This window comes from Camarhynchus parvulus, unplaced genomic scaffold (genome assembly GCF_901933205.1).
Source record: "Camarhynchus parvulus unplaced genomic scaffold, STF_HiC, whole genome shotgun sequence".
Classification (NCBI taxonomy): Eukaryota; Metazoa; Chordata; class Aves; order Passeriformes; family Thraupidae; genus Camarhynchus; species Camarhynchus parvulus.
In genome coordinates this window covers 144,320-158,118 of record NW_022148391.1, presented here as the reverse complement: position 1 = coordinate 158,118, position 13,799 = coordinate 144,320, and the positions used below count along the sequence as shown (strand labels likewise).

The 13,799-nt window shown below is 56.5% G+C and overlaps 3 protein-coding genes across 3 annotated transcripts; all 3 read left to right on the top strand.

Annotated features, from left to right (window-relative positions):
- The first annotated feature begins 4,407 nt into the window (after positions 1-4,407).
- On the top strand, positions 4,408-7,542 carry LOC115916682 (membrane-spanning 4-domains subfamily A member 15-like). Its single transcript, XM_030970400.1, has 6 exons — positions 4,408-4,572; positions 4,772-4,891; positions 5,074-5,130; positions 5,717-5,872; positions 7,274-7,393; positions 7,534-7,542. The coding sequence occupies exons 1-6, from the start codon at positions 4,408-4,410 to the stop codon at positions 7,540-7,542; spliced, it is 627 nt and encodes a 208-aa protein (XP_030826260.1).
- A 420-nt stretch (positions 7,543-7,962) lies between these two features.
- CCDC86 (coiled-coil domain containing 86) lies at positions 7,963-9,957 on the top strand. The gene is made up of 4 exons (XM_030970428.1): positions 7,963-8,164; positions 8,486-8,615; positions 8,928-9,002; positions 9,596-9,957. The coding sequence occupies exons 1-4, from the start codon at positions 7,977-7,979 to the stop codon at positions 9,713-9,715; spliced, it is 513 nt and encodes a 170-aa protein (XP_030826288.1). The 5' UTR covers positions 7,963-7,976; the 3' UTR covers positions 9,716-9,957.
- A 765-nt stretch (positions 9,958-10,722) lies between these two features.
- Positions 10,723-13,393, top strand: LOC115916700 (acyl-coenzyme A amino acid N-acyltransferase 2-like). Its single transcript, XM_030970427.1, has 4 exons — positions 10,723-10,831; positions 11,270-11,739; positions 12,315-12,517; positions 12,806-13,393. The coding sequence occupies exons 2-4, from the start codon at positions 11,277-11,279 to the stop codon at positions 13,391-13,393; spliced, it is 1,254 nt and encodes a 417-aa protein (XP_030826287.1). The 5' UTR covers positions 10,723-10,831; positions 11,270-11,276.
- Positions 13,394-13,799: the final 406 nt, after the last annotated feature.

Here is a 13,799-nt window from a genome sequence, read left to right as displayed (position 1 = left end):
CGGAGCTTTGCTCCTCTAAACTCCTGGTGCCTGCTCTCCCGAGGGAGTTCTGCCCCTCAAAACCCCTCTCCTGAGAGAATTCCATCCTCCTAAACCCCAGTACCTGATTCTGAGGGAATTCTGTCCGCATAAACCCCTCAGTACCTGCTCTCCCGAGGGAATTCTGCCCCTCTAATCCCCTCTCCTGCTGGAATTCCACCCTCCAAACAGGGTACGTTGTCTCCCGGGGGAATTCTGCTCCCCAAACCCCCTCACCCCCCGATTCCAGCGCGGTCCCGCTATATTTAGCGTGGCTGGAGCAGCCGGGCGGCCGGCGGCGGTGCCGGTGACGCCAGCACAGCGTATCCCGGTCCTGCCGCCGCCACCCGAGCGGCTGCCCGGGGCTGGAGCTGCTCCGCGAGGTGACACGGGGACACCGGTGTCATGTGCTCCCTGCTCCCACCATCCTGGGTGGCGGGAGTGGGGCTGAGGGGTGCTCCCGAACCTTATCCGTGCGGCAGTTCCTAAAAAAATGCTTTATTTTCAGGGAAGGGAAAGGGCTCTGGGGTCATTTCGAGCAGGGGCAGGTTTGTCAGCTCCTGACAAGCTCATTTATGGCTCTGCCCTTGATTGTCCTGCATCTGTGGGAGTGCTGGTGGGTTTAATGAGGTGCTGATGAGCATCCAGCAGCATCGAGGTACTTAAGGAGCATCCCAAGTTCATGGAAATGGAAAGGTGGGATGGAGGTGAGGAAAGAGACCCCAGTGCAGATTTTCCAAGGGATGGGAACATCCTGGTGAGTTCCCAGTGCTCTGGGGGAGGATCCTCTTAATTTCTGGGCACAGGATCCATCCCAAATTTTCCCTCCAGTGCCAGAGTGGGATCAGTGACCTCCTCCCTGAACATTCCTTTAGGTTTTGGGGTGACTTCAGTGTTTTCCTCCTGCTTTCCACACTCCCTGACAATGCTCTGGCTGCTCAGCCAGAGCCTCATGGATTATTCACTCCCTGTCAGTTATTTCTGTTCACGGCTCTGAAAAAATAATGAGCCTGATCAGTAGGAAAAGCCTCAGGGATTTGGGGAGCAGGATGAACAGGCTGCCTCTGCTCAGCCCGTGGCCACAGCCCATTACAGCCCCGGCTCTTCACCTGAGGCTCCGGAGCATCCCGACCTCTCCTGGCTCCATGGGGACCAGCACGCAGCCATTCCACCTCCCATCCAAGCTCTGTGGTGGCTTCCTGGGAAGGAGGCTTCCTCCTCTTCCATCAGCATCAGGCTCTGTTTTCCTGGAGTATCCCAGTGTTTAGATGTGGCTTTCCCTGAAAATGCTGGAGAAAGTGTTTAAGGCTCTATGGGAATGTGGGGGTTTTAAATATATTTTTATTTGTAGGTAGGAATTTGCAGATCTAGGGGGAGTGGAGACTTCCAGGAGTTTGGAATAGCAGGTGACAGGGACCACAGAGTATTGTGTCCCTGCTGGGGATGATCCCTAAGGAAAACCAAAACCCTTGGAGGAGCTGGAAAGGGGGGAACTGAGAGATGGATTGAGGTGTCCCAATGGCTGTTCTCCTTGGGAAGAGAAGGATCCAGGGAGATCTTGGCAACTCTTCCAGCACCTGAAGGTGTCCCAAGAGAGCTGGAGAGGGATTTAAGAAGAGCCTGGAGCACCAGGAAAAGGGGGAATGGCTTCTCACTGCCATGGGGTGGGTTTAGATGGGATATTGGGAAGAAATTCTTCCCTGTGAGGGTGGTGAGGTGTGAGGGTGGTGGAATGTATTTCCCGGGGAAGCTGTGGCTGCCCCATCCCTGGAAGTGTTTAAGGTCCCATTCCAGGACTGCCAGTGGAAGTTGGTGCTGGTGAAGCCTTGGAGAAGTTTTCTGGAACTTCTCCGGAGTTTTCCTGGGAATGAGCGGATCAAAGGCTGGAACATCACGTGCAGGGGTTGATGGACACATCTGGGACAGGGTTTGGGAGCAATGTCACCGTGTCCCAAATGCCAGGTATGGATCACCCCAGCAGGCAGCCATGCCCCCCCAACCTCCTGCCTGCTCCCTGTTCCAGATTCCCTTATCCAGGATGGACACTGGGATGTTTAAAGCCAAAAACCCTGAAACCTTTCCCAGAAAACATGACTTTCCTTCTGGAATCGGTGTGGAAAGAGCCCTGTGGGAAGCAGAAACACCTGGAAGCAAAGCAAAATGTTGAGTTTTGGTATTTTTATGGGGATATAAAGTTAGTCCCAGGAAGCAGCAAGTTTCTTTGGAGAGCTTTTCTCCATCGTAATCTATTTTCTTTGGAAAAAAAACTCATGGATTTTGGGGTTGGAAAAAGAATTTTAGTTCCACCAGGCTCATAAATTTTGTCCTGTGCTGGTGGGAGGGAATTTGGGAGGGTCTGATCCCCCCTGAGCATCCAGTCAGGCTTCCCCCATCCAAAACTTGTCCTAGAAAATAGGAAAATGAACATTAAAATCCAAGGAATGTGTTTTATATATCTACAAAGCCAAAAATTCCTGCAAAGAAAGGGTTGGAAAGCTCCACCACCCGTCCCTGCTGCTTCCCTGCATCTGCTTCAAAGCTTCACCTCCTCTGGAATCCGCTTCCAAAACAAATCCTGACATCCTACCTTGGGCTCCTGCCATCCCCAGCTGGCCCTGGGTTTATTTAGGAATGGGGAAAGAGCTTTTTCCATGGATCACCCACTTGGAAAGTGGGGTTTGGGGGGTTGAGGTCAGTCATGGCTGTTACTGGCTGCAAGGCTGGAACTTGAGGAATGCTGTAGGAATCTGGAAAGGCGGATTTGGGAGGAAATCCACCGTGTAGGGTGGTTTTGGCTGGGAATGTGAGCCGTGGATAATGGTGGAGGATACCCTGGCTGCCTAAAGGCTAAAGAGGGGATCCCAGAATTTCCACGGGGGCTCAAGTGTTCCTTCCTGGGGCTGGAACGAGATCCCTGGGATTGTTAGCACTGGAGTGTTGAGAGGGATGAGGCACCAGCAGGAATTAAAGGCTCTGAGGCATCAGGAATGTGATGAAGAGGCTGAATCTCATCCATGTCCGTGTTTTTCCTGGAAAGCCGTGCTGCCAGATGCAGCCCTTTACAAGGCCAAGTGCACGCTTCCATCAGGGATGCAGGATGGAGGAAGGTCATGGGTGGGATGGAGGAATGCCATTGGAGCTGGGATGGAGGCGTGAGCTGCTGCTCTTTGCTCTCCAGGTCTGTTCTTCCAGCTTTTTTTGGGATGTGATTTGGGCCGGTTTGGAGGGGGTGTCCCGTTCCCTGGTGTGGGGGAGCATGGGGAGGGCGTGGAATCCTGGAATGGTTTGGGATGGAAGGAACCTTAAGGATCATCCAGTTCTACCCCGCTGCCGTGGGCAGGGACACCTCCCACTAGCCCAGGGTGCTCCAAGCCGGCTCCAGGGCTGGAAGCCGCTCCTGAGCTCTGGAAGCGCGGCGCTTCCAAACGCGGCCTCTCAGCTCCCTCTAGAGCCAGAGAGAAGGAAAAAAAACTCCCAGAAGTTGCTCCACCTGCTCCTGAAATCGTCAGCTGGGGGGATCCTGTCCTTTCCCAGGCAGAGAGAGAGGTGGTGCGGTGATGCCAGAATCCTGGACCTAAAAATTCCCGTTCCACCAAGAAATCGCTACCCGGCACACATCAGACATCCAGGAAACCTGGGGGGTCCTCCAGGTCGGCATGGGGTATCCCAGTGCTCCTGGAGAAAAGGACATGGCTGTTTTCTGGGAGGTGGGAGGGATGGAGGCAGGAAGGGGCCCCTGACTCCCTCGGGATCCCCTCGCCGTGTGTGGTGGCTCCGTTTCCAGCCTGAGCTGCCACTTCCCATCACAAATAACAGCATCTCCTTTCCCTCTGATTCCCGATGGAGATGGCCAGAGATCCCTGAATCCCTCCTGTGTGCCCTCACTGGGGACAAACCCACAGGGATGGAGGAGGGAGAATTCCCAAAAATGGCAATAAAGGAGCTTCCTTTTATAACGGGGTTTATAAAATTCCCTGTCTCAATGCGAGTTTTTCCTGGGAAGTGGGCAGGGTTAGGTTACCAACGCCTCGTTAGGTACCAAGCTAATTGCAGGAGCGATTCCCAAGCAAAGCATCTACAATTTGGGATGGAAAAAGAGTCTTGGAGCCGCCTGAGGGAAAAGCATCCAACCCTTCCCTGTTCCTCCCTCCCTCTTCCCGTGCAGGATTTTGGGAGCCTCTGCTGGCAAAGCCGCCTCGTTGAGCAAGAGGGCCCTGACGAGAATTCCATGAGCGAGCTTCCCACAGGGAGCAAAGGGCAGCGAGAGCGTGTCCCTGCCTGGCCAGCACCTCCCGGGGATTTCGGGCAGCAAAGGGACCACGGTGAGGAGGAAGAGGAGGAGGAAGGCACCTGGGAATTCCTTCAGCCCCCTGGGCTCGTTCCCAGGCCATGGCGGCCACCACGGTGACGGACGCGGGCAGCGTGAGGATCATCACGGAGGTGATCCCGGCCACGGATCCCCGGGCGGCCCAGCTGGCCTCAGGCTCCCAGGCACCTGCCAGGACCTCATTGCAAACACAAGGCTTCCGCAGGGCTCATCCCAAGGTGTTGGGGGTGAGACACGGCCTTCCAGGGGCCCAGCAGGATTGGGGATCCGCAGGGCTTGTCCTGCTAGATGTTCTTCCCGGCCGGGTGAAGGGGATGTTGGGATAGGTGCCTCTCCCTGTCCCTTCCCAGCGCTGTGATGTGGGATCTGGGTGGGATGTACCTCACAGTAACGGGATCAGGATCCCTCTCCCTCATCCTTCCCCAGACCATCCACATCTTCACTGGAATTGTCCACATCTGCTTCGGGACCATCCTGACGCTGTCGGAGCACAGGAACCCTTCCCTCCCTGTAGCCAGCGGGATCCTCTTCTGGCTGGGGATCCTGGTAAGTTGGGATGAGGACATGGGAATCTCAGGGAATCCTGGTGAACTGGGGACAATATCCAATAACCATTTCCCCCCACATTCCGGGGTGTTTGTGCGTCCCTGAACCCCAGCTCCCACCAGGAAGGGTGCCAGGGAAGGGTGCCTTGCTGCTGACACCAATTCCCACTGTTTTCCAAGTAGCTCCTGGTCTCGGGCTCGTTGCTGGTGGAAAGTGAAAGGAGAGACAGCCCTGTGCTGGTAAGATCCGGGCTGGGAGGGACAAGGTGTCCCCCCATTCCTTAGGTCCCTTCCAGCAGCTGCCAGGACCCCTCCACAGCCTGGATTCATCCCAAAGGATCCACAGGCCAGTCTCCCCCTTGGGAAGTGCCCAGCTCTCCCACACAGAGCACAGGATGGGGGTCAGGGTCACTGTGGGACGAGGGGGATGAAAGATCCAGGAGGCCCTCATGGCTTTAGAATCACTGTGGAATGAGGGGGATGAAAGGTCCAGGAGACCCTCATGGCCTTTGGAATCACTGTGGGATGATCCAGGAGATCCTCATGGCCTTTGGAATCACTGTGGATTCTAGGGATGAAGATCCAGGAGACCCTCATGGCTTTGTAATCACTGTGAGATGAAATGTCCAGGAGATCCTCGTGGCCTTTTGAGTCACTGTGGGATGAGGGGGATGAAAGGTCCAGGAGACCCTCACGGCTTTGGAGTCACTCTGAGATGAGTGGGACAAAACTGGGTGGCTTCTCCAGGAGATCTCTGATCCCAGCTGGATGATCCCTGTGGGAAGCAGCCCTTCCTGGGCTCCGTGTCAGCGGGTGCTCCCCGCAGGTCAAGGCCTGCTGTGTGCTCAGCGTGGGCGTTGTCCTGGGCACGCTGGTGGCCACCGGGATCCACGGCACGGCCATCACCCGCATCGTGCCCGGCTGCGGGAAACCAGAGCCCTACCAGGCCCGCCCGGAATGGTGCCTCCACATGGAGAGCAAGGTAAGGACAGCCGGGATTGCGCGGGGAATCCCAGTCTGGGTGGGTGCTCAAGGATCCCGGTCCTGTTCGGGTGGTGCATCCCGGGGTATTCCCGTGAAAAACGCCAATCGCTTGTTTTTAGAATGTTAAAAGTTTAATAGTAATAAAATGGTTATAAAAATAGTAATAAAATTAGAGTAATAAAAATTTGGACGATTGGGATTAGGACAGTGAGAGACAATAAAAACAAAGAGTTACAGACAATCCAGGTACCTCTTTGTGAGCCAAATTATCCCAAAAAAGGACCCACGTTAACAGAGGATTAACCCTTAAAAGCAATAGCCTGTTGCATATTCATACACTTCATACATGATGCATAAATTCCATTCAAACACAGGATTCTGTCTGGTCAGTGTCAACTTCTTCCTCTGAATCCTGATGGCATCTTCAGGACTGAGCGAGGCAGGGAGAAGTTTGTTTCTTCTGATAAGGGAACAATAAATTCTTCTTCTCTGAAAGATTTAGGTGTCCAGTGGTTGCTATCTCGGTGAGAGTGCCTCATTCCTCTCTTTTAAAAAAAGTATCTTACATAGCATAGTTTCTATTTTAACATTATGTTATAACCTAAAACTGTATGTGAAAAATGTATATTTTATGATTGGCTTTTCACAAATATTGAAATAAATATTATATGTGTTGTGTTAGAAAGTAATGCTGTATTAATTCTCTTAAGTAGTGTGGTAAATATAGTTTTAGGTTATAACATAATGTTAAAACAGAAACTATGTATGTGAGATTTTTTTTCCCTGAAGAAAGGACTCGCATTGAGATAGCAGTCACAGGACACCGGAATCTTTCAGAGAAAGAGAATTTATTGCTCCATTATCAGAAGAGAATTTATTGCTCCCTTATCAGAAGAAACAAACTTCTTCTTGCCTTGCTCGGGCAGGATGACGCCATCAGGATTAAGAGGAAGAAGTTGAGGATGACCAGACAGAATCCTGTGTTTGAATGGAATTTATGCATCATGTATGAAGTGTATGGATATACAACAGGCTATTGTTTTTAAGGGTTAATCCTCTGTTAACATGTGTCCTTTTTCAGGCTCGTGCTGCCCAGAAAAAGGTACCCAGACGTCCGTAACTCTTTGTTTCCATTGTCTCATATTGTCCTAATTCAGATTGTCGAAATGATTATTACTCTAGTTGTATTACTATTTTTATAACCATTTTATTACTATTAAACTTTTAAAATTTTAAAAACAAGAAATTGGCGTTTTTCACATATATTTAACAGACTACTTAAGAACATTAATACAGCATAACTTTCGAACACAACACATTTAATTTTTATTTTAATATTTGCGAAAAGCCAATCACAAAATAGGCATTTTGCACACTCCCGTTCTCCTCCTCCTGGCAGATGCTGAGCAACGGCCTGGACTCCATCCTGGTGCTGCTCGGACTCCTGGAATTCTGCGCGGCCGTGGCGGTTCTGGCGTTTGGATACGACACGCTCCGGCAGCACACATACACCCAGCTGGTGAGGGAGGCGGGAATCCTGCAAAGCCCGGGAATGCTGATCCACCCCTTCCTTCCTCCCTCCGAAGGGCAGCCCCAGTGCGGGCATTCCCGGGTCCCTCCCGGACATTTCCCTGGATTTCCCTGTTTTCGCTTTCCCAGGCGCTGTAGCCACGGCCCAGTCCCGCACGTGGAAGCCCCTGGGATGCCCTCAGCGTGTTCGTTCCCCAATAAAGGCCTCTCCCCCAGCCCAGCCCGCCCGTGTCTCCGGGGGTTACTCGGGGTGCGGGGGGGGGGTCGCCCCGGGTGTGTTTGGGGGAGTTCGGGGGTCCCGGTACTGGCGGCCACGGTGGTGGGCAGAGCTGCCCGGCACAAAGATGGCGGCCGTACCCGGCACAAAGATGGCGGCCCCTGCTGTGCCCGGAGGGAGCTGCCCAATACAAAAATGGCGGCCACGCCCGACACAAACATGGCGGCCACCGCCGTGCGCGGGGGGTTGCTGCCCAACACAAAAATGGCGGCCGGGAAGGCGGTCTGGCTTCGCGCTTCCGGGGGATCACGGCTCTGACGTCATCTCTCCGCGACGGCGCGGGGCCGCGTGGATCATGGAGGGGGAGAACGGGGGGACCCCGGGACCGGGAGCGACCCCCGAGGGGCCCAGCGGGGCTACCTCGGCTCCGGCCGCGGCTCGGCGGCGGCGGAAAGGCGGCAAGAAGCGGCAGGAGGCGGTGGTCGCTATCCCGCGGGGCAAGCCCAAGTCGGGACGCGTGTGGAAGGATCCCGGGAAGAAGAGGTGGGAAGGGAAGCAGGGAGTGAGGGGGCACTTCTTGGGGGGGCTCTGAGCTCCAGAAGGGCTCCTTGGGGGGGTCATGAGGTCTGGGGGAGTTTTGAGTGGGATAGGATTGTTTGGGGGGCTTATGAGCGGGTTCCGGAGGTATCCATGGGCTTTAGGAGGGATCCAGAGGTGCCAGGGATGACTTGGAGGGGATGCTGAGGATGCCGTGGGATGCTCCGCGCTTGGCAGAGTTTCCTGGAATTCTAGAGAGGAGCTGGAGTGGCCCCGGCTGCATCCCGGGGTTTTGGGGGATCCAGCACCTCCCGTGTGCCCGCGCAGGTTCTCCCACATGATCCAGGACAAGGCGCTGCGCAGCTCCTGGGCACGGAAAATGAAGGAGAGGCAGGAGAGGAAGCTGGTCCGGGATCTGGCACGGCAGCTGGAGGAAGCCAAGCAGAGGGAGAAAGAGGTAACAGGGCTCAGGAGCTGGAGAATTCCCGTCTTTCCCAAGCATAATCCCATTCTCTGCCCTCTTCCCGGGCCTCAGAGCTGTGGCAGGGCCCAGGAAAAGGGATGGAGAATTCCCTGTCCTGGTGCCAAATCCAGGCACTGACGGTCACATGCTCCAAGTCACTGACTCGGAATAAACTCCCTGGGTCAATTCCAGCCTCCACCCGGGGTGGAAAAGCTGCTGGAGTGACAGATTTCACACTTGGCTGGGCTTTGGGTTTAATCCCAGGGGAAGGGATCCTCAGGGAATGTTGTGCTGCTGCTCCCACAGGAAAAGAAGCGGCGGCGGGAGGAGAACCTGAAGCGACGCCTGGAAAACGAGCGGAAAGCCGAGATTGTCCAAGTGGTGAGTCCCCTGTGCCAGCTGGGAACAGCCCTGGAGCACCCCTCAACCTCCAGCCCCCACGGAGCAGCCTCCAGTTCCTCTCCCTGTCGGTGTCTTTGGAGGAGCCTGGGAGGAGTGCGAGATTCCCAGCAAAGCTGGGCACGCTGGAAGTGTGTCCCCTGTGTTCTCCCAAGCTGGGGAACACCAGAACTCAGGGATAATGGGGTGGTGGAGAGAGGAGAATGCAGCACTGGTGGGGATCCATGTGGGGAATTCGTGGTTTTTCCATTGGGAGGAGACCTGGGAGCTCGGGGTGGGTGTGGCAAAGACCTCAGCCATGGGTGAGGATGGGGTTAGTTTTGGGATAAATCCCTTCCTAAATCCTGAAGGTGCTGGGGGGCTGGGAGCCCTCCATGCCCATCCTGCCCCATTCCCACAGTCTGCTCCATTCCTGGAAGTGCTCCAGCGCAGGGCTTGGAGCACCCTGCACCGCTGGAAACCGTCCCTGCCCACGGCCAGGCGGGGAACTGGATCATCCCTCAGGTCCCTTCCAACCCAAACCATTCCAGCATGCTGTGATTCCATGGAGTCTCCCCTGCTTTCCCGTTTCCCAGATCCGGAACCCCCTGAAGCTGAAGAGGGCCAGGAAGAAGCAGCTGAGGCGGGTGGAGAAGCGGGACACGCTGGCCCTGCTCCAGAAGACGCCCGTGAGGCGCAGCACGGCCACGGAATGAGGCAGCATTTGGGATCCTGCTCCTCCCCAGGGGCTTTTCCTCAGCTTGCCAGGCAGGAATGGCTGCCAGGAGCCTCAGAGTTGGACAGACAACGGGACAGAGCTGAGGGGGTGCATTCCACAGGCACCAGCTGTGGGATCTCCATGTGCAATCAGGATGTGGCCGGTGCCAGAGGCTGGGACAGAACTTTGCTTTCCCAAATTTGCCTTGTTCTTATAAAAATGAAAAGGAACTGAGACAGATTCGCCTCCAGTGGCTCTGGGGGACTGAGGGCTCCAGCTGGGGCCTTCCCTGAGGCATTCCTAGGATTGGAGTGTGCCATGGCCCCTCGTTCCTTGCAGTTCCCCTTTCTCCAAAGAGGGAATTCCCGCTGGGAATGAGCCCTGGAAACTGTCAGCAAGGAAGGGCACACGGTGTCACACACCCTCCTGTGGGGGGCAACGCTGGGAATTCACTGGGGGTTGGAGGTTGGAAATCCACGTGGATTTCTTAACATTCCTGGTTTTTCTTGGTCCATGCACACCCCTTTCTGCATTCCTGGGGAGGGATGTGGCTGTGAGCTGGGATGGAGGGGATGGGGGGACAGAGGGGTGCACTGGGTGGAAAATGGGACTGCAGGAATCAGTGTGAAGCTCTGGGATGGGAATGTGGGGCCCTGGAGCTTCATCCTGGGCTGACAATTTTGGGGGGGCCCTGAATTGGAATGGGGTGTGTCCCGTCCGTGTCCAGGATGGGGGGAGTGCCACAGGGAAAATGGGGACTGACAGGAATTTCGGGGTGTGGCCGGTGCCAGGCAGGCACGGGGTCATGGGGCAGGAGGGCTCTGCCCTCGCCATTCCCGGGTTAATGATTTCCAAGGAATCCTCGAGCGTCTCCCTGTGCAGAGCCCACGGCCCAGGCTTTGCCCAGCGGGGTAAGAGAAGGGGAAGCTCAGCTCGGGCCCTCGGGGGCCGATTTCCTGCTGCTGGGACGGGTGCGGGAGAACCACGAGTCTCCTCCCAGGGCTGGACCGGGGCCAACATCCCGGTTCCCAGCCTGCCGTGCCGCACGGAGCGGGGTGCACGCAGCACCGGGGGGCTCGGAGCCCCTGGATCCCCACCCTGCTCCGGCTCCAGGGTTGGGAGGAGGAGGATAAGGAGCGGGGGGCAGTGGGTGCTGGGAATGGCGGGGCTGGGAGACACAGGGAAAAGGGGTGTCCTGGCTGCCGGGTGAGTTTTGGAGCAGGGGTGTGGGATCAGAGGGTGAAGAAGGGAGGGGATGGGGACAGGGAAGCAGAGGATGGGGATCATGGAAGGTGGGGACCAGGGAAGGAAGGGACAAGGACCAGGAACAAAGGTACAGGGACCATGAGGGAATGGGGACGTGAGAAAGAGGGATAGGGACATGGGAAGGAGGGATAGGGACATGGGAAAGAGGGATGCCAGCAGAACTATCTGGACCATGAACCCCATCCTGGGGGTCTCCCGTGAGGATCCCTGGGGACAGGCCGCTGCCACCAGCCCCTCCTGGGCGTGGCAATCCCAGTGGGACGCTCAGGGTGATTCCCATTCCCAGGTGCGCCATGGTGGAGGTGATGGTGACGCCGCAGTCCTCGCTGGCCGACCGGCCGGTGCAGATCCGCGTGCGGGGACTGTCCCCATCCCAACTTGTCACGCTCCGGGCATGGCTGAAGGACGAGCAGGGAGAGTGCTTCCAATCCCGCGCCTTCTTCCGCGCTGATGGAGCGGGAGAGGTGGATCCCGGGCTCCATGCCGCCCTGGGGGGCAGCTACTCCGGGGTCTGGCCCATGGGGCTCCTGTGGTTCCTGCAGCCCGACACGCTGTTCCGCCGGCTGGTGAAGCGGGATGTGGCCGGCAGCCCCTTCCGCGTGCGGCTGGAAGTGTTGGACGGGCTCAGCCTGGGCATGGATCCGCGGGAGCAGCCGCTGGCATCCTGCGAGGCCGAGCGCTGGTACGTGGGCCCCGGCGTGCAGCGGGTGCCCATCCGTGAGGGAAGGGTCCGTGGCGCCCTGTTCCTGCCTCCTGGTGAGCACTGGGCAGCGGGGAATACCGGGATGTCAAACCTAGGGAGCAGGGAATTCCGAGATATCAAACCTGGGGACTGGCAGGGTACTTGTTCTTGGGAGACCTTCAGTGCCCAGCCTTGGGCCCCCTGGGATACCCAGCCAGCATTCCCTTGGGATACTGAACCTTGGGATCCTAGGGATACCAAACATCAGGACCCCTGGGAAACAGCACTGGGAGTCCTGGGATGCTGAACCATAAGATTCCTGGGTTGTCCAGCCCTGGAAGCCCTGGGCTAGCAAACCTTGGGACCCCTGGGATGCCCAAAGTTGGGATTCCTGGGTTGTCCAGCCTTGGAGTTCTTGAGATATCAAACCTTAGGATCTTGGAATGCCCAACCTCGGGACCCCCAGGATACAACTTTGGGATTCCTGGGTTGTCCAGCCTTGGGATCCTTGAGATATCAAACCTTAGGATCTTGGGACCCCCAGGATACTGGACCTTGTGCCCCCTGGGATGCCCAGCCATGGAACCTCCAGGATGCAGGACAGCAGGGGTGGCTCCCCATCCCTGACATTCTCCTTGTCTCCCCACAGGTCCAGGCCCCTTCCCCGGAGTCATCGACCTGTTTGGGGGTGCGGGGGGCCTGATTGAATTCCGGGCAGGGCTCTTGGCCAGCCGGGGCTTTGCCGTGCTGGCCCTCGCCTTCTTCGCCTACGACGACCTGCCCCGAGTCCTGGCCCAGCTGGACCTGGAATATTTCGAGGAAGCGGCAGAGCTGCTCCTCCAGCACCCCAAGGTGAGTCCTGGCGTGTGGAGAAAGGCACCTGTCAGCCAGGATGTGCTTGGGGGCAACCGGACATCCAGATGACCAGGAATTGTCCTGGGGGCCAGGAATGTCCTGGGGACATCCTCATCCTGGTGAGCAAGATGTCCAGATGGCCAAGGGTAGTGTCCCAGGGTTGTTCCGAGCACCAGGAATGTCCCAGGGACTGGAGGATGCCCTTGTCCTGGCACCCAGGGATGTCCCAGTAAATGTATTATCCCTGTGTATTATGCCAGCTGGCTCCATTTCCTCTTCCTTCAGGTCCGAGGCCCCGGCCTGGGCGTGGTGGGCGTCTCCAAAGGCGCGGAGGTGGCCTTGGCCATGGCCACCTTCCTGCCACAGGTGGTGGCCACGGTGTGGATCAACGGCACGAGCTTCCTGTACGGAAACCCGCTGCTCTACAAGGAGCTGCGCATCCCTGCCATCCCCTACCACACCGAGCGCGTCCTGTTCACCGAGGTGGGAGCCATGGACAACTCGGCCATCTTCGACGACCCCCGGGACGCCGCCCACCGCGCCTCGGCCATCCCGGTGGAGAGGATCCGGGGAAAGGTGCTGTTTGTGGTGGGGGAGGCCGACCGCAGCTTCAACAGCAAGCTCTTTGCCGAGCTGGCCCTGGCGCGGATGCCGCCGGAGAGCGGCCGGATCCTGTCCTACCCTGGCGCTGGGCACCTGATCGAGCCCCCCGGGTCCCCCCTGTGCAGCAACTCCGCCATCCGCGGCACTCCCAAGCCGGTGGCGTGGGGGAGAGAGCCCCAGCCCCACGCCCGGGCCCAGGAAGATTCCTGGCAGGAGATCCTGCAGTTCTTGGAGCTCCATCTGGGGTCGGTTGCTGCCATGAAGCTGTGAGGGGTGGGAAAAAAGGGGGTGGTGGTCACCGGGATTGTCACTGCGGGGAATAAAGTGTCACCACCGGTAGCTGCTGCCTGTGCTCCTGGGGGATGATCTGTGGGACAAAGGTTGGACACAGATTTAGGAGATTTGTTGGAGATGTTTGGGAGATGCATCAGATGTATGTTGGATATACATCAGATATATGTAGGATGTATACTGGACATGTGGGATAGATACATTAGATATATATTAGCTATATATTGGACATATGTATAGGATATCTGTTGGATACATATGGAATATCTATAGGATACAGAACAGACAGTTCAGACATATTGGACATATATTAGACATATATAAAACATATAGTAGACATATATATATATGTATAGGATATATATGGGGCACATATAGAACACGT

Excerpts from the sequence above, each read along its gene's own strand:
- CCDC86 (XM_030970428.1), top strand. The coding sequence starts at position 7,977 with ATGGAGGGGGAGAACGGGGGGACCCCGGGACCGGGAGCGACCCCCGAG. Across the intron at positions 8,616-8,927 it reads CCAAGCAGAGGGAGAAAGAG|GAAAAGAAGCGGCGGCGGGA; the intron begins GTAACAGGGCTC and ends CTGCTCCCACAG. Across the intron at positions 9,003-9,595 it reads AAGCCGAGATTGTCCAAGTG|ATCCGGAACCCCCTGAAGCT; the intron begins GTGAGTCCCCTG and ends CCCGTTTCCCAG.
- LOC115916682 (XM_030970400.1), top strand. The coding sequence starts at position 4,408 with ATGGCGGCCACCACGGTGACGGACGCGGGCAGCGTGAGGATCATCACG. Across the intron at positions 4,573-4,771 it reads CTCATCCCAAGGTGTTGGGG|ACCATCCACATCTTCACTGG; the intron begins GTGAGACACGGC and ends ATCCTTCCCCAG. Across the intron at positions 5,873-7,273 it reads GCCTCCACATGGAGAGCAAG|ATGCTGAGCAACGGCCTGGA; the intron begins GTAAGGACAGCC and ends TCCTCCTGGCAG.
- LOC115916700 (XM_030970427.1), top strand. The coding sequence starts at position 11,277 with ATGGTGGAGGTGATGGTGACGCCGCAGTCCTCGCTGGCCGACCGGCCG. Across the intron at positions 11,740-12,314 it reads CGCCCTGTTCCTGCCTCCTG|GTCCAGGCCCCTTCCCCGGA; the intron begins GTGAGCACTGGG and ends GTCTCCCCACAG. Across the intron at positions 12,518-12,805 it reads TGCTCCTCCAGCACCCCAAG|GTCCGAGGCCCCGGCCTGGG; the intron begins GTGAGTCCTGGC and ends CTCTTCCTTCAG.